This window comes from Sprattus sprattus, assembly GCF_963457725.1.
Source record: "Sprattus sprattus genome assembly, chromosome: 5".
Lineage (NCBI taxonomy): Eukaryota > Metazoa > Chordata > Actinopteri > Clupeiformes > Clupeidae > Sprattus > Sprattus sprattus.
The window spans coordinates 17,647,779-17,673,397 of NC_137924.1; the positions used below are offsets into that span (position 1 = coordinate 17,647,779).

At 43.7% G+C, this 25,619-nt stretch overlaps 1 protein-coding gene across 1 annotated transcript in view; it reads right to left on the bottom strand.

Annotated features, from left to right (window-relative positions):
* dachd (dachshund d) overlaps positions 1 to 25,619 on the bottom strand; it is a gene marked incomplete at its 5' end in the record, with an annotated part of 114,506 nt that overhangs the window by 26,573 nt on the left and 62,314 nt on the right. The window contains 4 exons of the mRNA XM_080839528.1: positions 58 to 189; positions 3,223 to 3,358; positions 4,066 to 4,238; positions 23,636 to 23,803. Coding sequence (XP_080695654.1) covers positions 58 to 189; positions 3,223 to 3,358; positions 4,066 to 4,238; positions 23,636 to 23,803 — 609 coding nt within the window. The remainder of the gene's footprint in view (positions 1 to 57; positions 190 to 3,222; positions 3,359 to 4,065; positions 4,239 to 23,635; positions 23,804 to 25,619) is intronic.

A 25,619-nucleotide genomic window follows, 5' to 3' on the forward strand; every position in this document is an offset into this window, starting at 1 on the left:
CCCACACTGAGAGCATACATGATGACTACCATCATTAAAACGCAAGGAAACGCGCACCTTTCTCTATGTGCATCCTCTTGGACTCGTGGCTCATGTCGTGGGCGAGGTCCCCCTCCTTGGGTCCGGGCAGGATGCTGGGGGAGAGGCCCAGGAGGGCATGGTTCATGGACAGCCCGTTTTGGTGAATAGCTACGGGGGGGAGAGGGGAGCCGTTACAACACAACAGGTTATATATCTCAGTGCTGCAGCAGATCCCTTTTGGGAGGCCATTTTATTGGTCATAAAAAAGGGCTCACCTAGAGTAATGTGATAGATAGTCAAGGAACACAGCCACGAGAGAGGAAAGAGAGAGAGACAGAGAGGGGTGCAATTATATTTCTCGGTTAAAAGACCGGAGCACGTGTCCTTTGCTTTCATCTGTTTGCTGTGATTTGCGGTGAACCCCACCTACAGGTCTGGTAACCAGGCAGTCCAAATCATGTGTGCTGTTGGACTGTTTGTACAATGAAATGACAGATAAAGCCAGCCTTAGTCCCTCTAGTTCAAAGACAAAGTCGCCACCAGATCTCACATACAGTACGCGGTAGAGCAGGGAGAAAAATCAATGCTCCCACAGGGGAGAGATCACATAAGACATTTTAGTTTTTTTCTTGGGTGTATCTATCACCAGTTATTCACACAACAGACAAACAATACAAAAATGAGCACCATTATCTGAGCAACTCTTAAGGACGTTTCCGAAGGTTCAATTGTACAGGATACTTTATTATTGAATGTAGCATTAGTTATTAATAACGTATCCAGGAGTTACTAAAAGTATAGCCGTCTTACTAGCCAAGAGACAGACCTTTAATCACCTTGAAAAACCTTGGTTATTCTGAATTCACAAATTCATTATACTGGTATGTTTTCTACTAGTAATGATAAATACCATACTATTCTACTAGTAATTGTATTTACATAGTGAGTGATAACCATACAGCTACAGCCGCGGAAAAAATTAAGAGACCACTTCAAAATTATCAGTTTCTCTGGTTTTACTATTTATTGGTATGTGTTAAAGTAAAATGTACATTTTAGTTTTATTCTATAACCTACTGGCAACATTCCTACCAAATTTCAAATAAAAATATTGTCATTTAGATCATTTATTTGCAGAAAAATGACAATTGGTCAAAATAGCAAAATTGATGCAGTGTCTTCAGATCTCGAATAATGCAAAGAAAACAAGCTCATATTCATTTTTAAACTACACAATACTAATGCTTACACTTAGGAAGAGTTCAGAAATCAATATTTGGTGGAATAACCTTGATTTAAAATCACAACTTTCATGTGTCTTGGCATGCTCTCCACCAGTCTTTCACATTGTCGTTGGGTGACTTTATGCTACTCCTGGCGCAAGAATTCAAGCAGCTCGGCCTCTTTTCATGGCTTGTGACCATCCATCTTCCTCTTGATCACATTTCAGAGGTTTTTTATGGGATTCAGGTCTCGAAATTGGGCTGGCCATGACAGGGTCCTGATCTGGTGGTACTCCATCCACACCTTTACTGGCCTGGCTGTGTGGCATGGAGCATTGCCCTGCTGGAAAAAACACTTCTCAGAGTTGGGGAACATTGTCAGAGCAAAAGGAAGCAAGTTTTTCTTCCGGGACAACGTTGTACTTTGCCTGGCTGAGGTTTGTAAAAGACCATAAGGATTGAAAAAGCGGACTGGAGGTTCTTCTAAGTTCGTCTTCTCTGATGAGTCCGATTTCACAGTAGGTGCAAGACTCTCTGGCTTGTAGGCCTCTCCAGGTCTCCGTCTAACCATCAGACGACCATGTGTTGGGCAAAGCTGAAAATTGGACTCATCAGAGAAGACGAACTAGAAGACCCTCCAGTCCGCTTTTTTCAATCCTTATGGTCTTTTACAAACCTCAGCCAGGCAAAGTACAACGTTGTCCCGGAAGAAAAACTTGCTTCCTTTAGCTCTGACAATGTTCCCCAACTCTGAGAAATGTTTTTTCCAGCAGGGCAATGCTCCATGCCACACAGCCAGGCCAGTAAAGGTGTGGATGGAGTACCACCAGATCAGGACCCTGTCATGGCCAGCCCAATTTCGAGACCTGAATCCCATCAAAAACCTCTGAAATGTGATCAAGAGGAAGATGGATGGTCACAAGCCATGAAAAGAAGCCGAGCTGCTTGAATTCTTGCGCCAGGAGTAGCATAAAGTCACCCAACGGCAATGTGAAAGACTGGTGGAGAGCATGCCAAGACACATGAAAGTTGTGATTTTAAATCAAGGTTTTTCCACCAAATATTGATTTCCGAACTCTTCCTAAGTGTAAGCATTAGTATTGTGTAGTTTAAAAATGAATATGAGCTTGTTTTCTTTGCATTATTCGAGATCTGAAGACACTGCATCTTTTTTGCTATTTTGACCAATTGTCATTTTTCTGCAAATAAATGATCTAAATGACAATATTTTTATTTGAAATTTGGTAGGAATGTTGCCAGTAGGTTATAGAATAAAACAAAAATGTACATTTTACTTTAACACATACCAATAAATAGTAAAACCAGAGAAACTGATAATTTTGAAGTGGTCTCTTAATTTTTTCCGCGGCTGTATATTCATATTACTTGATGCTGCACCGGTTAGCACCAACACAAAAATGTCCATAACTGCTGCAATCCTTACAGAGACATTAGAGACTCACCAGCAGCTGCATGAGTGAAAACTGGCACACCACTACATAATCACTGCACTATTAGTAGTTTTCAATTAGCAACTAGCTTATAGTGGAACTTGCATTGGATCATTAAAAAATAATAAAGTGTTAAAAGGGGTTATTCTAAAATACAGAGCTAAGCTTAGTGGCAGGCCTGCAGACTGATATAGTACAACACTACCTCAGAACAGTTAGTAGTCATTTTGAATAACCAACTAACTGTAAGCAAAAAAACTGCATATTCTTAAATACAGAGTTAAGCTTAGTGGCAGACCTGCAGACTGATATAGTACAACACTACCTCAGAACAGTAAGTAGTCATTTTAAATAGCCAACTAACTGTAAGTGAAAAACTGCATTGCTTTCTTTCATTTGGGTATGTGGAGCTGAGACCAGCGTTGAGTGGTAGTTAAGATGCTTTGGCCAGGCTGAGGTAGCGTGGGTGGGCTGTTAGGGAGGGAGGTAGTGTGTGTGTGTGTGTGTGTGTATGTGTTGGTACATACGTATTCTGTCTGAGGAGCTCTCGGTGCGCGCGGGGGAGCTGGACACACTGCTGCTGCGCTGGGATGACGGATGGCTGCCTGGTCTCCGGCCATCTTCCAGGGAGGGGGCGGGAGATGGGCTGTCGGGAACGCGCTCCTGTTGTCCACATCAAAACAAAAACACACGCACACACACGCACACACCAAACACCAACAGAGACAGACACAGACACAGACACAAAGCCCCACACATCGACAAATACACAGAGCATCAGACGCACAGATGGAGACACACATTCACACACACACACACACACACACACACACACACACACACACACACACACACACAGACAGACAGAGGCACACACAAAACACTGTTAGCATATGCAGTCTATACAACGTGTACAGTACACACACCTAATAGTCTGCACACAGCCGCCATTGCAAATCTACATCTGTACAGTGCATAACCGATACATCACTGCATTAGACAGCTGCTAGTGCCTCTTGCTAGCTGCTTCTGCCTGCATTTCGTTCTCCCTCTTGTCCCTCTCTCATCCTTCTCTGTCTCCCCTTCCTTCCATCCCTCCTCTCTCTCTCTCTCTCTCTCTCTTTCTCCTCCTCCTCAGCACTGCAGCTGGGTGGCAGGAGGCGGAAAGCCCCAGTGTTGCTGCACAACACCAACACCTCTCTGCTATAGCAGATGATTAAATCCCCACTCTCCACACACACACACACACATCCACACCCACACATTCACACATCCACACACACACAGACACAGACACACTCACACGCTACTCCCCTGATACGTCTGGAGACATATGCAGACAGCACAGTGAGAGATCATGGTGTGGTTACCTTGATGACTGAAGTCACCATTCTGGATGGTGCACTCTGTCCCTGCGCAGCGGCAGCCATATTGGCGATGGTGCTGAGATGGTTCATCTGACTCATTGCCATGGTGACCGAGGCGGGAGGCAGGCTGACTGGGATTAGGGGGTGGGGCATCATCATGAATGGAAGTTCTAAGCCTGGAAAAGAGGAAAAGGGGGAACACCGGTCACCGGTCAGTGGCTTTTACATCGACTCCCCTGATAAGAGATGCGGACGCTGTTTAAATGACGCTCCGCTGACGACAAAAAACGCACTGTGATCCCGCCATCAAAAGAACTGTGGGTGAACTCGTTTCAATCTCGTCATGTTTATCGAACTTAGAGTGACTCCTTAAAGAGTAAATAGCTTAGAGAAACATTCTTCCTTCCTTATAAGAGGGAACCATCAGAGCAGCTGGGACCAAATGATATACACTACATGTAGTAGAATAACAATCCCAGTGTATAACTTCATACTTCCCCGCAGTATAGTTTGGAGTCGTTACTTTTTATTAGCAAGAGACATAAATATTTTACTTCCATGTTTAATAATAGATACAGATTACAGTAATTAGGATAATAATTAAGGTAAATGTGTCCACAGGAACACACATTCACACAGACACACACATACACACACACACAAACACAGGCAGACACACACACACACACACACGCACAAACACACACACACCCACACAGACACACACATACACACCCACATACACACATAGTGTCTGCTACAAAGTTAACACAGCCTTTTAAAACAACACTCAATTAATTTATGTGGAGTAAAAAGAGAAATTATGAAAATATCCTCACCATTAATACTAAATGCATTTAAAAGAACCGCTGTGGAAGAAAGGGAGTTATGAAAGCCATTACCCAAATGACTAGTTAAGTTGTGCTGATAGAAGAAAAGGGGAAAAAATAGCACCATCTTCAAATGAGGCTAGCTACAGGCTAATTAGGAACACTCTGGACCAAAGATCTTTTTTGTGCATTTATAATGTCACAGTTTCTTTTTAAAGTCCAGAATAAACTTGCTATTCTATTAACTTTGCTGAGGGTGACACAAATTATTTTGGTCAGGGAAAGGCCTTATAATTGATAAAAATTAAACGCACTGTATTAGAAGCCGACATGGGGAAAAAAAAGTTAGCACTGCGGGAGGAGGGAGAGAGAGAGAGGGAGAGAGAGAGAGAGAGAGAGAGACAAGCCTGAGCTTCACTTGGAGCGCCTGCACTGCGCTGCATCTCAGACAGTGATTAAGTAGGTGGAGGGGAAACTGTCCCCTTTTCAAAGGACATGAGCAAACAAATAAGGTCAGATCCACAAGTCTGTCCCTGAACTGAGGGCCCACTCGCACTTCCCCGTCACTTTGAACATGGGGGATCAAAAAGTATGTTGGGGGTAGATGCTGGCACTGGAGGACTGAAGTGTGGAAGGGGGGGGGGGTTGCGGTGGTAAGCGAGTTTTGGTCCTCCACTTTCAAAGGCAGCACACAAAAGTGCTTTAAAGAAAACTTTAAAGAAAACCAGTGTCTCTGGTGAAATTGATTGAGTCACTTTTTTGGGGGCCCCTTTATTATTATTTTTCTTTCCTGTGTTGTTTGGCTCAAGGTAGAAAGGGTGGGGGGGAGGGGGGGACAGAGGGGTAATCCATAAAACAACTCTTTGCTTTGGTATGAAAGTGGTATCAGTGGGCCACTGTGGGTGCATGGATCTGCATGGAACAGTGCTCCAAAAGAGAGAAGAAAAAAAAAAACAGAGATTGGGAAGAGGACAAAAAAAGAAAGAAAAGAAAGGAAACGAGAGAAAAAAAACAGCCCTCCTTCTCTGTGACACTTTCCTTCTCTGGAGAAGAAACATTCATTTCCATGAGAAAGATGGGACACAGCTTCACAGGGATACACGTTCCGTTCCCAAACATTAAATAGGAAAAGCAGATTAAAGAGGAAAAGAGGAGGAGAAGGAGATGAGGGTGGAGGAGAGGGGGTGGTTGGTGGTAGACGAAGCCAAGCAGCACCTTGTAAAAGGCGCCTCTCGTCGAGTACGGAGTCTGAATCAATTACCGCTCACACGACTGGACTCAATTAAAACTGCCGCCACCATTGCCGTGTGATTGCAGGATACTTACGGGCGGTGCGCGGGAGCAAATTGAGAGAGGCATTCATGCACGGAGCTACTTTTCACAGACACTCCACGGCCCGATTGACTGTTATCCCGCCTTTGTGCAGTGCAGAGCAGAGAAAAGCCGCCTGAGGATCTGAGTGGATTCACAAGACATCAGCGCACACAAGCAGCGGGGGGGAGAAATACTTATTAAAGACTGATATTATGACTCCCCTTTTTTGTCATTTAAATAAACCTCCATTCACGTCCTAAGGGCCATGAATGCCGTCTCTTATGCTGACGGACACACTGAGTATATGTGAGTGAGTGAGTGTGTGTGTGTGTAAATGTGTGTGTGTGTGTGTGTGTGTGTGTGTGTGTGTGTGTGTGTATGTGTGTGTGTCCATACAGTAGAAGACTGTTCTCTAGAGACCTAATCTCTACTTGTGCGCCTGTTCTGTCTCCTTTCATGTTCTGTACTGCTTAAGTGATGCTCTGCCTATAATGGCCTATTCAACAGCCTACAGGAAAGCCCTCAGTGGAAGCGAATGAGGGGGACCACCGGCCCCGCTCAGAGGACTTAGCTGAGCTGAAGAGCAGGCTGGTCCACAGAGGACAGGCCACACTCACAGTGTTTAAGGTGACGCTTGATGCTGTTTATTTTATCGCTCCACTGGCTATCGGGTTGTTTTGTCTATTCGACATGCATCAAGTCTTTTCCACTATCATGTGTTTCACTCTTTCAAAAGGAGGGTTGATTTATTTAGCAATACAACCCTTGGAATTTCAGAACAGAACTCATCAACTGACCATGGTCATCTCCATTTTAGGCCAAAACTGCTGTTCCTGTCCACAAACAAAAGCTTAAACTGTATCTGGACACACAAAAGCCTAAAGTGTATCTGTGCCATCTATTCGTCTTTAAGTATCAATAGATTTTCGCCATTTGTAAGTACAGTATACGGTTTCAATTCTTCGACCCAATCCTTACCCACCCAGGCATGAAATCAACACATGAACAAATATATGAATCACAACCAAAAGTGATAGCCAATGTCCATATGTTCCATACTGTGATGGCAAGGTTCCTTGACCAGCTATCTCCATCTTAGACACAGACACATGCCTTCTATGACTCGGTTTATCTGATGCAGATATCCCTTCCTCGTGACCTTATCCACTAATTCGCAAAGCAGGTCTAGGGTTAATTCAATGATTTCATATCTATGAGGATCACAACACTGCCTAAGAGAGAACCACCTCACATACTGTATGTCTGTTGACCCCTCAGCCCTGTGTGTTAACATGAATTGAAAATCATATAATTCTTATAATTCATATGGGATGCATATATTTCCATGGGTATTTCACTGTTGTCCATTATGCTGTTTTAAGCTGATACTGTCTTTTTTCTTTTAACAAACTGCCAACATTATACCATACCATACTACATCATGATACAACTTCACATTAAGGTATGTTAACATATCACACAATTGATAGTTTTCAGCTGACGTCAGAATGACCAGCTGGCGGGCAAAAAAGACGTTCCACAGCAGTTTAACACGGGAGTTAATACAGGAACCACCCACCTTTCAAGCTCTTTTAATATAAGTTAGTAAAATGCCAGGCAGTTGTTGCTTGGTTGGCTGTTTAAATCGGCGAGCAGACAAGCCCGGATTTATTTTTTATCGCATTTAAAACCCGCTACCGCTCCTGCCAGCTGATTAAAAAAAATGTTTATTTCGCCGTGGCTGCCAGCTGATTGTACGTATATCTCGTTTCCACCGGGGCCGGGGTGGAAACGAGGTAGTAGACACGTCCTTCTTGGTAAACTTTTCTTGGAAGCACAGTAAAGTAGCCTTACTTTTGGAGCTGGAAATAAAAGCAGTCACCCTGTTCTGGTCGCCTAATTTATCAGAATAACTGCCTAAAATGGGAATAAATCAAGTAATAAAGACAAGAAACAAAGCATGAACACGATTCAAATTGGATTACCCAGCTGCTGATCTACCTAACCAAGCAAGTAGGCTAGGTAGTGTATTTTGTCATTCAACTAGTAATACTACAATGTCAGTAGAAAATATATGGGAAGATCATTTAAGTTGTCATTCGCTAGAGAAGGTTTTCGTGCTTGTTTAACCCAGAGAATTGGGTCAAATAATAAACAACATCGTTGGGTAGGCTAACGGCTGCTAGCTTACAGCAGGTACCTCGTACCTCGCTAGCTGGTACCTAGCTATTAAATGGTACTCATCTTTGCTCTGATTATGAAGATGGTTTTTAGTTTTCACCTTCCAGACGACATCGTTGTGAACCCAACCACTTCTGAAAATGAATTAACTATCTGTGCTTTTGTAGGCTTTCAGTGTTTGAGATATGTATGGGGACGGATTTTCTATTAGATAGATGTAAATATCTCCACACTGGAGCTCAGACAGCGACTTCAGGGAGGTTAACGAAATAAAAATGTCAGGACACCTGCAGTAAATGTAATCCCAGTTCCTAATTTGTTTTCCCTTCTGAATATTTCTGTCTGGCTATTGTGGTATGGTCTGTGGTTGATGGCAATCGTATTTGAGTAGGCACTGCTCGAAGTTTTCCACTGTTTCTCGCTGTTTCGCTGTTCTTTTTGCCCGTCAGCTAACAATTGTAGTGACGTCACTGAAAACTATCAATTGTGTACTTTGAGGATCAATCTCTACATTCCTGTACTTTTACATGTTTGTATTTTGACTGTCCCCTCGACAGAAACCTATTTAGGAGAGACTCCAGCTTGAGATGGTATCTGTTCTGACAAATGTAGATGTATCCCCATTCCAGGGATACTGTTAGAGGGATGCCACCAGAACGCATTTGAACATGCTACAAAGGGAGGAGTACCAACAGCAGACAGGAGAACAGAGCTGTGCTTCTTAGCCTTCTGTTTCTCAGAAGTCCGATTCTTGGTTTTTGTTTGTTTGTTTGTTTGTTTGTTTGTTCCGTTGCCTTTAATCTAGAAAGGGCTACCACTTAAAAAGCACCACACTAGACCAGCCACTGTAACTGAAAGCTGGAAACACGGAATTGCTTTTGTGAAAAGTTTGCACCGGAACTTTTGTTTTATGATAGCCGTGTGAAAGGTGTGTGTTTGCCGTATTTGTTACCACTACTCACAAGTACGTTCACAGAGAGTAGCAGAGAAGTGGTTGCTGATCACCGGTACTCACTCCTTGTCAAGTGCTTTTCAAGCACCAAACTTTGCCCAAATAGTCTCTATCTTTCACCGCCTGAATGCACTCCTCACCTGCCCACTGGCTCTACTTCAATCTCCCATGTGTGCTCATGTTAGAGGGAGGGGGGGCTACCGATCATGTAAGGTAAACAATACAAGACATACTAAACTAGCACAGAGTTTGTGTATTTCAGAAGAACAACAAAATATGGAGGAATGTGTTTAAATATGAGTCATATACAGTTGTTCATGCCTTAAAAGGTGGTCAACAAAAAGGACGTTAGAAGTGCATGCTTGTTGTTAGCGGCTTTTTCCACCCATGCCAGCTTTAGGAATGACTGTCATCTTGAAGTAACTGTAAAAAGGAATGGGCTCATATTGGTATATTCCCCATGGTCATCCAGAATAGCACATTTTCCATATGACCTGGATGTCGCCAGTGGTGTATATTTGGGAAATGGCAAAGCTATAAAACATATGTTCTTCTCACTAAGTTTATATACATCAGTCCAATCACATGGGAAGTATGACTCTTAACTTTAACTAACCCTAGAAGTCAGTGCCTGTGAAGACAAGATGGCACTGACCAGAGGGCGTACTTCTAGGGATCAATGTGCCGACTAATGAGAACCATTGAGATGAATGGAAATGCTGATCCATCATTCTCCTCAGGTCTGTATAATACCTCCCTATATGTATATATTGGACATTAACATATACATTTACATATAGCTATACAGGCAGGGAGTGTGTAGGTATGAATTCATATGTATGTAGGTGTACATTGTTAATATTCATTAACACAGTGGAACAATTTCTGGCTGAATTAGGGTTTAAACGGAATGGTCTTTCAAATGAATGGGTGCAATTCAATTCTAAAAAAATACGAGAGAGAAATTATCTCAATTCTGTTCCTGCACACCGAGAACAGAGCAGGCACTGTGCAGCAAAACAAACTGGTCCTTGTGAAGAAAGAAGCACACAACTTGAAAGGGGGGCACTAATGGACTTAATTTGCATCGGTTTACAGATTCCTCCTTCTTTATCTTCTAAATTTGGAAAAGCATCAAGACAATCACTATGAAATTGGGGATTCACTTCAAAATGCGATTGGCAGCCTTTAAAGGGAACACACGGATTGGTCTGATTTGTTTACTATGCTAAGTGTTGTCTCATGAAGTCTGTCAGATGTTGAAATGTGTTTGAGGCTTTTTTTTAAATAAGGGCTTAACCCTGGGAAGGAGACGGTTTGGAAACAGTTCTGGCTCAAATTGTACACAGATCTGTCGGATCTGACGCATCTATGTCCTTCTATGGCTTCAAAAAAACATTCACTGAAATCAAGCCAGTTGGTCCAGCCGTGCTGAGGTTTTTAAGTATCTTCAGGGGGAAAAAAAGAAATACATTTGTGTATCTTCAAGAAGACTTAAACTGAGCTGAGAATTTGATAACCCGTTGTCTCACGTTCAATTTGGGAGCGGATACATGATATCACAGAAAATGATTAACCTGAGAGTTGCTGGGTAACTTGGCTAATCGAAGCAGACTGTGATCTCTCATTCGCACACTGCGCTAAGCACTAGCATTTCTATCGAAATCATTACGGGCCAGGGGAGTGGTGACATATTGAAACACAAACCACATCCTTTCGGACAGAGGTAATGAAAAGGTGGCAGACAGAGAAGAGGAGAAGAGAAGGGGTCTGGGGGTGGGGGAGAAGCGGGAAGAGAGGGGGTAGCTGGGTCTTGGTTCTCATTAGCTTTCTCTTTTACTTCTGCATTATCCTTCACTATAAAGAGAGGGAGAGAGAGATAGAGTAAAAGAGGGAGAGAGAGAGAGAGAAAGAGGAAAGATTTCCCTTGACAAAAATTAAACCAGCTCCTACTTGGCACTTTATTATCTCTTCAACTGAATGATTTATTGTTTGTGGAATGAAAGCAAAAGAGCAGGAAAATTACATTTTCGGGGCCGTGGCGCAAGCCCGGGTCCTGCCCGTGTCTTTAGCCCAATGTCCTGGAAGAGCTCACGACAAACAATAATGTCAGCCGTAATTGATCTAGGGTGGCTGCCAGGGGCCCTCCAGTAAAAGCCCACTATTTAAGCGACAATCCACCCGCCGCCCCTCAGAAGCTGTCTAATGAAGCTGTCTGTCTTTGCTATTTACCTTCTCTTAAATGGAAAGGAAAGATGTACTGTACGAGCCCTCCGAGAAGATTTGCTTTCTCCCCTCCGTGAAATAGGACCTGCGAACGCCTGTGGAATGCATAATTGCTTGCCGCAGTCAAAGCCGTGGATCCCGTGCTAATTAAATGACTGGTCTCGAGCCTATCTGTCTTTGTTTGGGAGTGGAGGGGGCACTGGAACAATGGGTTGTAAATGCTCTTGTCAAACAAATGCAACGCTGCGGCCAATCTTTTTGATTCGCGAATGAACAAAACCGACCAAAGAAAATAAATAAACGTACAAATAAATAAATGAAACCAAACAAGAGAAGGGCGATGGACGAAAACCCACATCGAAGGTATTTGCATTCATTGTCACTTTGACATTAAGACTCCAGCCTCGTGGCATGATCTAGACGAACTTAATTTTATATTACAGAGGAGGGGAAATGACTTGTACGTGCTGTCCACTCACATGAACCAATGTGAACCATTAATTGCCCTCATAAAATGGAGGAAGCTGTTTCCCCTCACTTTTTTCCCTCCTCAGAAAGAGCGGAGGGGGGTGGAAAGAGAGAAGTGGACTACAATGAAGTCTGATGTTTGTACACACTGTCTGAAAAGCAGTGCTTTGTTGTGGCTAAATTGGGGCTTTCGAAGCCACTGTAAAAACAAGGAAGTGGCAGGTTTGTTCAACGAAATCTTAATTATTATTTTTTTTAAATACATTCTACCCCTATCATCCTTGACCCCCACAGTCTATATATGTTAGTGAGGGTAAGGTACATTCTGCCCATAATCCGGCGTGGACAGGAAAGGATGCTGACTGGATAGTAAAATAAGCAGAACAAAGATATTTGAAAGGTGCTCTTGGATATAAAAGCAGCAGTCCCCTTCATAAACACAGTCTGGCATTGCAGGCAGTAATATAAAATACTTTTCTCGTTCACAGATGGCGGACTCAAGTCAAGGCTGGTAGACCCTGGCTCTCATTAAGGCCTACAGAAACCAAGGTGCTCCACTTTGATGTGCCCACCCACAGCCTCTGCAGTGTCATTGAGGGAGACTTTGAAGCTTTTGTGTGCTTACCAAATAAGTTTAATCAAGAAAAAATAACATCTTGAATTTGTTAAAAATAGGGGAAGTACCTGCAAATAAACAAAAAAATAAGCAACTAAATAGGGACACACAAAATTGACATACGATAAAACAATGCCACTATAAAAATATTATCCAATATTTCACATACACACACACACAGACACACACACACACACATACACACACGCATAAACACAGACACACACACACACACACACACACACATAGACACACGCATAAACACAGACACACACGCATACACAGACACACACGCATACACAGACTCAAAACAGAGACATCCGTGCCACGAAGGGAATGCTTTCAGCAGAAGTAGAAAATGTATGCGCTAACATGCAGATCTGTCACACTAAACAAATTGCCCTGACAAACATCCTCACAGGGCTGCTTTAATAAGTAGCAGAGGGGCTAAGAAAACATCTCATCCACACTTGTGAGCACGAGCACTATAAAAAATAATGGTATAACAAAACATCTTTGGTTTGATGAGGCAGCATAATTACGCTAGCCCAGAACCATCAAAGGAAACATGTGGTAGGGATTATTGAGGAGACAGCCAGTATTGTTTTCAACTGGGTCTTTTTTTTCTCTCTCAGAGATAAAAACAGGAGGAGCAGTGCTTGGCATATGGTGCAAGGGATTTTTTTTTAAATAATAACCTGTTATACAGTTCGAGCATTAATAAAGAAAATAAGAGAATCTGTGATCTCTCAAAAAAAAACTCAAAGAAGGGAGAACTATTTTTCCCCCCTCTTTTTAACAAGGAAAATGTCCAGAGAAAGAATGTGTTTGAAAACATAAAACACGTTTGGAATCCAGGTCCAAGTGTTTTCTTATTTAATTGCTTTTCAGTATTTGCTTAGGCGATTGCTCAGACACATTTTCAAAAGACAACTGTGTACTCATGAAGAAAAGGACAGACTTTTGAGTTGAACTTGGATTAAAATAAGGAACTAAATTAATAAACAAATACAAAAGCTGTAGTCAGTCAGACTTCATAAGGCTGCAGTGGCTGCAGTTGCTTCAGTGCCGTAACTTGATCTGGTTAACATAATTATCCGCTCGGTCAAAGATACCCAGAAACGAGCCCTCAGGATGAATAACTGAGTAAGCACAAGCCCATTTGGGTCTGAAATGGTTTCTCTTCAAATCTGTCCCCCATCATTCTCAACAAAACCAACCAGGGGCCGCCACTGCACGAAGCTGCTAGCACTACTACAACTACAACTACTGGTACTGCTACTGCTACTGCTACTAGCATCTGCTTCCACTGAGACCATGATACATTCATGACCAATTAATATCCCCCCCCCCCTCCCCCCCAACACACACACACACACACACACACACACACACACACACACACACACACAATCACCCCCTTTCCCTTGAGGCAGTGACACCCGACCATATAGACGAATCACTTCCATCTGATACTTAGCAAAGGGTCCCTTTTAAAAAGATTGCTTTCAGTCAATGGCCAGCAGTTGTCATTCGACTCGGACTGCAAAATGAAATATATCCCGCTGTGTTATCAATCACGACGCACGCAGGCCATCGCTCCGCTTTTGAGGGGATGAGGCTGGCCACCAGGATCATCTATTCTCATTATGAAATTAGCCTCACATCATCCTCTGTGGGAGTTAATCTGTTGTAACTGTCATGTGCTAATGATTTCGATGCACGGCGCATCACGACATCATCATTTTTATGTTTAAGTTCCGATCATGAGAAAGATATAGACAAGCATGACCCTTGAGGTGGATCTCAAGACGAAATTTAAAAAAGGTATAGAGGCAAGAATGGGGCACTGGTGAAAAAACAAGCTTCTGTTAATGAATGTGATTATAATTTAAAGGCTTGCAGTCTTGCAGGCTATGTGTGCCCAGGCCGTTTGCTGTAGCGACGGTGGAACAGTGTTAGCATGGAAGATGGATGGCTCTGAAATTTGGCCAGCGCCAGATGAAAGATCAGCTGTCATTATTACCCTGATGTGGAGCCGGTGACCAATGCTAAACCACAGACAGGAGGCTGCCATCACCAGAATGAGAACAGCCCTGTGGCAGGTCTCTGTGCTAGCCCTCAGAGAGAGAGAGACAGAGAGAGAGAGAGAGAGATAAAGACCAAAATAGAGAGGCAGCAACATAAAGAGTGAGAGAGAGGCAGGCAGACACAGAGGGAGGTAGGAAGAGAGAGTGTGTGAGAGAGTAAACCAGAAAGGAAGAGAGAGAGAGAGAGAGAGAGAGAGTGATGGAGGGAGGAACAGAAACATTCCCTTAAAGAGAAAGAGGAATTTGTCACTGACAGCCCCTACTGTATGAGTACCACATTCCAGGCACATTGAGGTATAGATCAATAGCTGGCACTCTCTAAATACATACACTACGCTGTATCCATGATTAAGTAATGTGATGCACAAAACATCCCACATTTACCCCCTTAAATAATTGCTCACTGCATCTTTTTACAACTCCATTTTACACCTTTCCAGAGTACACTATGAGCCCACGAGCGAAGGCTGGTTTACGTGTTATATGTGCTACTTGTGTTCGCTCTGTTCGTGTATTTTTTTGGGGGGTGAAAATATGGCAGTGACAGGTCAACAGCCGGCCTTGGCTGAAACGCAGAGCAGGTTTATGAGTCCATCCGGACATCACCTGAGACCGCGCTGGTTTATTCGGACTGACAGTTGGATTAACCTTGGCTGCGTCGCTGACTCCGCGTGGATGATTGATGCATTCTGAAGGATAACCGTCCCCCCTTACATTTTAATTGTAGCAATGTTATTGTTGCTCTAATCGCCTTTAATAATACAATTGCACTTTAGTGTTGCAGCGTGCACTCAGACACGGCACAATCATAGGGGATGATGATAATGCATTACGCGCTCGTTTTGGGAGCTGTCTTCCATAATTGATTGTGCCGGAGTGACCTATCGGTACAATACTGCTCTCCATGCACTTTAAGTGCACGCATATTTCACATTACAAACTGAAAAGCCTTATCGTGTGTGAAAGGTTGAATGTCATTTATTACACGTATCACATTTACACCAAGTGACATTGTCTTTTCAAATTGCCCTGATCTCCTCACTCCTCTCTTTCCCTGCAAAGGTCACTCACATCCACTCGTTAAATGCAACCTGACAGAGATTAGTCAAAAGGGACAGCCAAATAGATGCATCACCACGGAATCAAACGTCTCCAAATTAATTTATCCAATTAATGAAATATGAGGACGAAGGCTGATTAGGTGTGACAAGTAAACTGGTCACTTCTTCTTTTTTTTTTGCTTCCAAAAGCCGCGCCGTCGCCATTGTGAAGTGAGTGAATCAGACAGCAATACAAACATTTGCATTGGGGGGGTTGGGAAGGGGCTGGGGTGCAGTGTGCTTTCCTCAGCTCAAAATAAAAATGCCACAACAATCATTCAGGGACGTGGGAGAGAACTTGATATGGATCATTACGGAAATAATGTTTAATCAATTCCTTCCGTATTGTAATCTATTTTTGCAGTTGTAGGCATTTGTGTAAACCAGTACACACAGCTTTGCACAATGTTGTCTCTCTCTCTTTGCCTCTCTCTCTCTCCCTGTCTGTCTCTCCCTGTCTCTTCCCAATCATGCATATTCAATTTTATGCTGATGCTTAACTGTCGATGCACCCGGAATTAGAACAAGCCATTCGGCTTCATTAAAAATAAATGATTATCAAGTTATCTTTTTGAAATTCTATTAAAATGTGTGACGCTCTCCACTTATCTGTCACCTGCCTCCCCTGAGCATCCCAACACTAATAGAGTGACTCGGTAGACAGGTACCCATGGGAGCCCTCATCTCGCCAAACTGTCCGCTTCCGCTCTGTGTCGGTCTCCGACGGCTGGCTGGCTGGCTGCATTTCACCCCCCCCCACCCCCCCTCAAGCCCCGTCCCCCTCCCGCGCAGAAAAACACAAATAAGACAAAGACACATCAGGATTGGCTGATGAGTGTCTGAGTGTCTGAAGCACCTTGGAAATGGTGACAGAAGGTGACACGATATGTGCATGTGTGTGTGTTTTTCTGTCTCCGTTGTTTGTTTTTCATCTATTCTCAGAGACAAGGGGATGACGTAATCTTGTTTTCCCTGCAACGCCCGCCCCCCCCACACACACACATACACACACACACACACATCAACACACCACGCAGGGCCCACAGGAGCGAGGTCACAGAGACACAGGGTGGGGGGCACATTATCTGGGCTTGTTTTGGGGCAGTTTTAATTGCAGAAGCGGGTGACAGGCAGCGAGAGGGACGTGTGTTAGCCCTGGGCGGCCGACTGGTCACTTTTTCCTCCAGCGCCTAGCGACAGCAGAGAGAGAGAAAGAGAAAGAAAGAGAGAGAGAGAGAAGGAAAGAGAGAGAGAAAGGCCATAGAGGCTATGGAGATACGAACATTTCCAAAGTGCCCTGCATTTAACCATATGTGTGTGTTTGTGTTTCCGTGTGTTTACATACGTCTGTTTATGTGTGTCTTGGTGTGCATATGCATGCGCATGTGTGAAAGCGGCACCAGCTCGAACAAAGACAAACCCTTGTTGAATTTGTCCTTCCACAGAGAGGGATTTATTATTAGAAAGGACATAAACAGACTAATTAAATCACAGCAGTCAGGCCGAGATGACAGCTGGTGCAGTGTGTGACCACACAGATCCTTATCAAAGAGCGGGAGGCATGGCTCTCTCAATCCGCCCTCCGTCGGGAGCTATTTTAGGGAGAGCCAATCGACGGAGCACACGCGTGCATGGCTTCTGCTAAAAGGGAAATTCAATGTACATAATGGCTGATTACAAAGGCCACGCTATACAGTATGCAAGCGCAGTGATGGATGCTTGCGCTTTGCAAACAACAGGGACCCTGCTTTTGTTTTCTGTGAGCATTTAATTGTATTCTATTTCAGCACTGCTGGAAAGTTGACAGTGCTTATAAGCCCACGTTCAAAGGAAGAACAAGTACAAATGTATTCTTTCTTTTGCTTTCATTTTCATTTAAGGCAGTGGACATTTCCAAATAATTAACACGATTGTGTTATTTTGTGCGTTTTTTTTGTGTGAAAGTGTTATAGCCGAGTGATTAGATAATATATGAAACAAACCGCATGGTGAAATGCCAAAGTAGTGACCCGGGGCCTTCTGGATGGCTTTCAGAGAGTGCGCTAACCTACACATTTGCTGTTGCTCGCTCGCTCCATGTGGAGAGGCACTTCTGCTCCCTCTTTCATTTCAAAGCAGTGGGCACACATCCCAGCCTGGTGAACGTGATGCTCCCCCTGAACCGCATATTTTTTTTTTAATACTATTCAGTCAAACAAACAAACAAACAAACACAAAACAAATAAATAAACAAACAGGCCAGTTGGCACTGAGAGATTTGCAATTTTTTTGCATTTTGGCAGACGGTGGTGCACATTTACACTTTGGGTGAATAATTACTACAACCTTTTAAGCACGCTATCTGCAAGGCCGCGCATTTGAAAAAAGCACTGACGAGAGGGAAATATGGTTTTAACGCGTCGATAATGACAGGGAGCGATGGGAACAACTTAATCAATGGCTCTGCTACGTTTGCAAACAAGTGCCTGAATTATAACCCCAATAATTGATTTCCACCTTGTTTTTTCGTTTCTTCTCCCCCCCCCCCTCACCTTCCTTTCATGTGATGTCATTTCCTATTGATTCCCTCGCAGGCGTCTAATGATGGGAAGTTTCCAGAGTTTGTGTTTGCGCTTTGACTTTATCACCCACCCCCCACCCCCTTCTCTCCATCACCCACTACCCCTGACGACCATCTGAAATTTGCAAGCTGTACCAACCGGCTTAACCAAAAAGAATTAAGTCCCACGTCCAACTGAGAGCAGAGATAATACTGGGTAATTGGTAAAAAATGAAGATGAATGGGACAGCCAGATAAGGACCAATTAGCTCCTCCGCGCTTACAGCTGTGGTCTCAATACAGATCCATCTCTGGAGCTCCGACCTCCTCCTCCTCCTCCTCCTCCTCCTCCTCCTCCAGCAAGAAGGAGCTGAGCCTGCTGGAATGAGCGCACTGACCTGGGGGACCGGTGGGAGGCCTCCCCATCACTCCCCTCTCCCCCCATCTGGTTTAATTCCATCTCCAGGTCCAGACACCTGTCACCCGCCCTGGTGTGACTCCTCTGCGGGCACCCAGGACCAGGAGGTGGGCAGGCATGTGATGAGGAGAGGAGAGCGAGAAACGGAGGGCTGGGGTGGAGTGTTTATGTGTGTGAGTGTACCTGTGTGTGCATGCACGGGTGTGTGTGAGTGTGTGTATGTGTATGTGTGTGCAAATGTATGCGTGTGTTTATTTGTGTGTAAATGTGTCTGTCTGAGCGTGTGTTTGCTTATATGTGTGTGCACAAGACTCACTCACTGTGTGATTCTACATGTTTATGTGTTTGTGGCGTGAGTGTGTGTGTGTGTGTGTGTGTGTGTGTGTGTGTGTGTGTGTTTGTGTGTGTGTGTTTGTGTGTGTGTGTGTGTGTGTGTGTGTGTGTGTGTGTGTGTGTGTGTGTGTGTGTGTGTGTGTGTGAGTGTGTGTGTGTGTGTGTGTATGTGTGTGTGTGTGTGTGTGTGTGTGTGTGTATGTGTGTGTGTCAGAGAGAGTGCTTGAGCTTGTCCACAGCTCTAACCGGCTCACAGAGGTAAACAACGGAGCCGCACACAAAGAGAGGCGAAGCCTTAAAAAGTTTGCGTCGCCGGTGATTTCATTAGGGCTGCATCATCTGGTTGATGATACACGCAATTCCCACATCTCATTACTGGGAGGATTTAAGGTCCATTAACGTTGCCGTGGCAAGGAATCAAATCTGAAATGGCACCCACTGGCCAAGCAGGAAGGCAGAAGGAGAGGAAGACAGAAAGAGAGAAAGGGGGGGGGGGGGGTTCTTGTATTTTTCTTTTCACTTCCGCCTCTCTTTGCTCAGGGTTTCACACACTTGAGTCTCCTCTTCTCTCAACCTTCCTCTTTCTTCCCTGCTCTCTCTCTCGCTCTCTTTCTCTCGCTCTTCCAGAAATAAAGCTATTCTTTAACTTGAAATTGGCAGGTGTTTGTTAGGAGCCAGGCTCCGACACATTTTCCCCTCCATAATGAAGGTTCTAGTTGAGGTCAGCTCAATGGGAGGGAACGTATCAGTGTTTATTTCAGTCCGAGGCGGTGTGTGTCACACATGTTTTGCTTGGTTTGTGATCTGTAATTGTGGCATTTCCTCTGAGTCTATGGAACAATCCACATTGTGCACAGAGGGAACCCACCCCTCTCCCTCCCTCCCTCTCTCTCTCTCTTCTTCTTCTTCTTCTTCTTCAGGGGAAAGAACGGGAGGGGGGGAGTCCCATGGATACAAATCAAAGGGAGCCAAGCGATCGGTTTAATCAGAGTGCCCCCTCTTCTGTCCTCTCTCTCTCTCTCTCTCTTTTTCTCTACCTCTCTCTCTTTCTCACTCTCTTTCTCTCCGGATGTTTGGTTATTTGGCTCAAAGTTGGACTGGCTGTTTTTGTTATAATTAATAACATTGATGCAAACAGGAGAGGGTAATTGCGTTGAATATTTAATGCGGGGGAGGGAAAAAGAAACATTAGCCTGTTCAATTTACATCAACACAAAGACAACACAAGCAATCCAAGCCCAGGAACAGAACAGAGTGTCCTTCACACACACTGTCTCGGTTTGTCTGGGCTTGAAGCACACGGCAAACCGTGAAACAAAAGCCCTGGGGCATCTACATCAGAAAAGCATGGCTTCTCAAAGGGGAAAGCTATGGATAAAGGACCTTTACATCCAGAGCCATAAAAAAACAATCTTGCATTGTAAGTGCTTTTATTTATAACATTTCTGTCGCCATCTAATTAGCTCACTAAGTATACTGAATGGTAATGTATTTAGACTAGTAATAAGACTAGTATTCTCTAGCGATTGCTTATGTTACCCTTCATCTATATATGATCCAATAGATCAATCAAAAGTCTCTTGAGTAAGGTGACCAAAAAAACACTCATGAGGTAATTTCCTAGCTGGGCCTACACTAAATAGTTGACTACAGAGGCTCACGTCTGACCAGCTAAAGCTGCTGCCAAACAAAGTTCCTGACAAGAAGAGTCATGGCTAAATCTGTCGAGTGATATCAACCCACGAGCTCCCCTCTTTATTACGCACTTGCAACCAGTACATATTAGGCTCTCAGAGACCAAATCCAGTTAACACAGGCGGTTAACACAGAGTCTGAGTCAAGGCAGAGATATAGCAATCTGTCGTGCTGTACACATTACAGCTAGTAGGGGCTAGTATAGGCAATTTGTCCTATTTCATCCATTGTATTTTTGCATAATTGTTATATCAGATATAGACTTTCTCGCATGTGAAAAACTATGATTGTCTAGTTTAGTCATGTGATGGAGCTTGATGATGACACAGTCCTTTAGAAGATAGTTCTGCTGGTATATGGTCTTTGTAACTGGAGTGTGCAGCCACATTTAGATTTGCATTTATTTTTTCCTCCTCTACTGCTGTAAATTCTCCTTTTCCCCAGTAGTTCTAATGTAATAACGCTCCAAATACGACAGAGAAATGTTCTGTGAGATAAGAGCGGGCTTGAAAACACTGCCTATTTCACTTAAAAACCTAATTTATGTCGCAATTAAAGGGCTGAAAGAAGCTGCTGTTCTGTGCGGCAGCTCTGAAAAGAGCCGGCCATATTTCTCCTTCTTATCATCCAGCCTCCTCCTATTGGCCCCCCCTGTCACAAGAGACTGCTTGATATAAACAAGAGATTGCACAGACATCCCAGTAATCAATATTAGGATGGCTTCAGTACCAAACATCATTTGTCTCGGGCCACCATTGCTTTGACCAAACGAAGCATTAATTCAAATCATAAATCTGAGGGTGATTTAAATCCCGGGGAATGAGAAGGAGAAGAAGCCGAGCCCCCTGCTTTAATGATTTATTTTGTACATTTCTCGCGAGCGAGAGATTTGTCCATACGCGGTGACAGGTCACCTTCAGCCACCACTGGCAGACTCTTCATCACCATGCCGACGAGCATCTCATCGGCGCAAGTAAATATTAAAGGGAAAAAGAATCCAATTGATTGTGGATGGGCCGGAGAGGCGTCGCCGCCGCCATATATTTCACTCAGAGGGGCTAATGCCCAAGCGGTACAGCCGTGGCGGCCGGTGCTTGTGGGCCAGAATTATTATTCTTGTGGGAGAGGGCCTCGCATGCGCTCAAGGTTACAATTTAAATTGTAAAAAGATAAAACCGTTTCTTATTAGCTTCATTGCCATAGCCTTGCGATTCTTATTCACATTCATCTTTATTTCTGCGACCTCGTACCCTGCCATTCTTTTTATTTTCCCTTGCAGTCATGACCTCAGTGCTTGTGTATTTTCTCCGGGTGATAACGACTTAGGATGCATCTTGTATCCCCCCCCCTCCTCCCCGACTTTTACATAGAGTCAAATTGCTGACCAGAAAATCCTCTGATAGGCCACGCAGGCGGTCAAAACATGGGAATCAAATGCAGAATTTAGCTGAAGGATTAAGTGTATCATTTGTAATGGGTTTATGATTTTACAGGACACTATTATTTCCACAGAGAAATGGCTCAGAGTTATAGAGGAAAATCCAACTGTGTTTCAGAAATCATTAATTGAAATGGAAGATATTCAAAACCAATTCAGTTGTACAAATTAAATTAGCAGCCCACTTACAGTAATAGCTAATAGCTCTGGGATGAAGTGCCCATGGATGCATCTCAACACATTAAAAAAGGACTCAGTTTGTCATTTTTCGGTCATGGGAAAGTAGACTGCAGCTGGCATCATGAAAACTAAACACATTAGAACCAGTAGAGCAGCATTCGGTGAGAGAAAAATAGTCAATCTGCCGTCTCAAATTGTTTATTCACAACAAAATTACGAATAGAAATGTCTAAACAGGCTGTAAAGCAAACTCTAGATTACTTACAACATTGAGCTTCAGAGATGGTTGGAGGCATAGCTAAATTGCAAGGAATGATGTTTGTTTTCCTTGGATCTCTATGTGTGTGTGTGTGTGTGTGTGTGTGTGTGTGTGTGTGTGTGTGTGTGTGTGTGTGTGTCGTGTGTGTGTGTGTGTGTGTGTGTGTGTGTGTGTGTGTGTGTGTGTGTGTGTGTGTGTGTGTGTGTGTGTGTGTGTGTGTGTGTGTGTGTGTGTGTGTGTGTATATATATATATATATATACTATATAACTGTGATAGTAACTGTATCGTAATAGTACCACAGTTACTCCATACATTGTGAATGCATATCAAGTGGGAAAACTCAAAGTGTTCTTTTACTTGTCAGTTGATGTTAAGAGACTTGTTAACTTTAAAGCGGTCACATTTTGGAATACCTAAGCTAGTTAGGCTTCACATTTAGATAGCTATCAGTTATCAGTTATGTGGTTGCTATGAGAACCAAATTCATTTGTCACATGGTCTCTTGTGGTGTCTGTGCACTTAATGGTTTAACAGAGTCCACCTGAGTTAACCAATTAGAGAACTTCCAAACAGACTGATATCCCAGCCTGCCAATTAAATTGCATATACAGAACACATTGATAGGAGGGTGTGTACTCCTATGATGGCTACGTTTGGCATACATGCTAGCCTAACCTGAAACTTTAACTTGAGAAATGTAGCTTTGTACTTAATTAGTGTGTACAGAAAACCATACAAGAAAGAAAAAGAAATCCCAGTCCAATCAGTCCTGTCCAGGCACTGATTACCTTGTTATGAGTTAGGTGCTTTAGCATCAATAGCCTCTAGGCTACTGATATCTGACTGAATCTGAGGAGTAGGCTTGGGGTGGCGCTGAAGAGAGGAGAAGAGAAGAACGGAGAGAGAAAAAGCGAAGAGTGGAGTAGACTTACCCACACTGGAGCTGAGGTCACCGTTCTCCGAATCGACGCCCCCGTGGTGGTGGTTGTTGTTGCCGTGGTAGCTGCTCATGACCTCCAGCTTGATCTTCTTGACCTTCATGGCCTCGGCGATGGCGGCGTTGGTGGCGGCAGCTGCGGCCGCTGCGGCAGCGGTGAGACCTGCCCAGTCAAAGGGGAGATAGCAGAGAGGGTGAGGGTATACTTCCTGCTGTAGCAAGCAGGAGTTACTCACGTCACAAACTGTCATGGTGAAGAGAAAAGTAGAGAAAACAGAAATGGAGAGGAAGAAAGAGAAAAAGCCATACTTGTCAATCACACACAGTGCACAGCAACTGATTGGTGATTTTTCAGTATTTACAGTGTTTTTTATAACCATACTGTCAATAATAACTCCAAGCGCTCATTCAGTGACAAACACTCCAGGCGAAACGTGTTGCTTTTGTTTAAGGTATTTCACGTCACTTGACTACTGGCTCGTGTGTACGTACAGCGGCAATCAGTCTCGTCTCGTAAGAAAGTTACAAAAGTTTGAAAAGGTGACAAAATCATTTTGTTTTGAGGATGATTGCGTCAGACACCGGAGCCCTCTAAAGCTGAGAGGCTTACGTTAGTGTGGAGAGGTTCTGCAGCCTGAGCCCAGCAGCCACACGACACATTATTACCCTGATGGAGCATTACACAGGCAAGATGTTCCTGCCTGTCATACATGCCACCTCTTATTCCGCCCGTTCACGTTCCCTCATTCTCCCTCTTCCACTCCCTCTCTCTATTCTTCTCTCTCTCTCTCTCTCTCTCTCTCTCTCTCTCTATCGCTCTCTCTGTCAATGAAGAACCGACGCCGTTTTTTCTTTGATGGTGACAGATGGAACCCAGATAACATATCAGTACTGACAGGTTGCCATGGTTTCAGTTTTGTAAATAAACAGGTGGGTGTGTATAACAAAGTGAAAACAAACAGCGTGTAACAGGAAAGGGAAAACAGGAGGAGGAGGAGGAGGAGGAGGAGGAGGAGGGGGGGAAAATGAAAGAAACATAAAAAAAAAACACAAAAACTCCAGACAGGAAATGCAATCTCCTTGTAGATATTGCACCCGTTTCACGCAACAGCCAAGCAGTGATATACATATCTAATGTATTCATCTGATCTCATCCTTTTGTTATACGACATGGAGGACGGGGAACATTGTGATTCAAATCCGTATGGCCACAGTCCCAATAATAATTCAGCTCCGTTGTAATTGATTTGGGTGAAGGGACCGACTGAGCAGACAGAGGCTCTGAAAGCTCTGACAGAGAGCTCACTGTCACTCTCAATACTTCTGAATGGCCACCAGAGAAAGATAGGGGGGGCTTGAAAGAAAGAAATTACTGAAATGAAGTAAAAGGATTCGTCCAAAACAGGGGACTATGTTCAGTAATGTTCAATAAATCCTGTATTCTTCTAAGTCTGCTCTCTTTCTCTCTCTCTCTCTCTCTCTCTCTCTCTCTCTCTCTCTCTCTCCCCTTCTTATTGCTATCTATTCTCCCTACCAGCTGAAAGTGGCTATGAAGCACAATGCCTATACAAACCCTTCAAGAGTACAGATTTCTCTTGTTTTATACTGACGAGTTGCCAGGGAGGGAGTGGGGTGGGGTGGTGGGCGGTAGATGGTGGTGGTGGTCGTTGGGTTTGCAATTGAGACATAAAACTGCCTTCTGCCAATATTGTACTTTAGAGATGAGCTTCAATATACATTTCTTTCCACTATGATTAATTATCATTGTGGTTGTAGATATTGCTTTTTGCAAGTGCGAGAGACATCTATTCCCATAGCACTGTTTGAAGTGAAGGAGCTCGCAGCAGCAGTGGACGCTAGCATGCTGCACGTGCGTCTATAAAGTGAGTTATTACCAAGTGACATATTTGAAGAGTCCTGTTTGGGTTAAACATCCATGCTGCTCTCTAATAAGGACCTCCTTTTTGAAATTGGCCGCA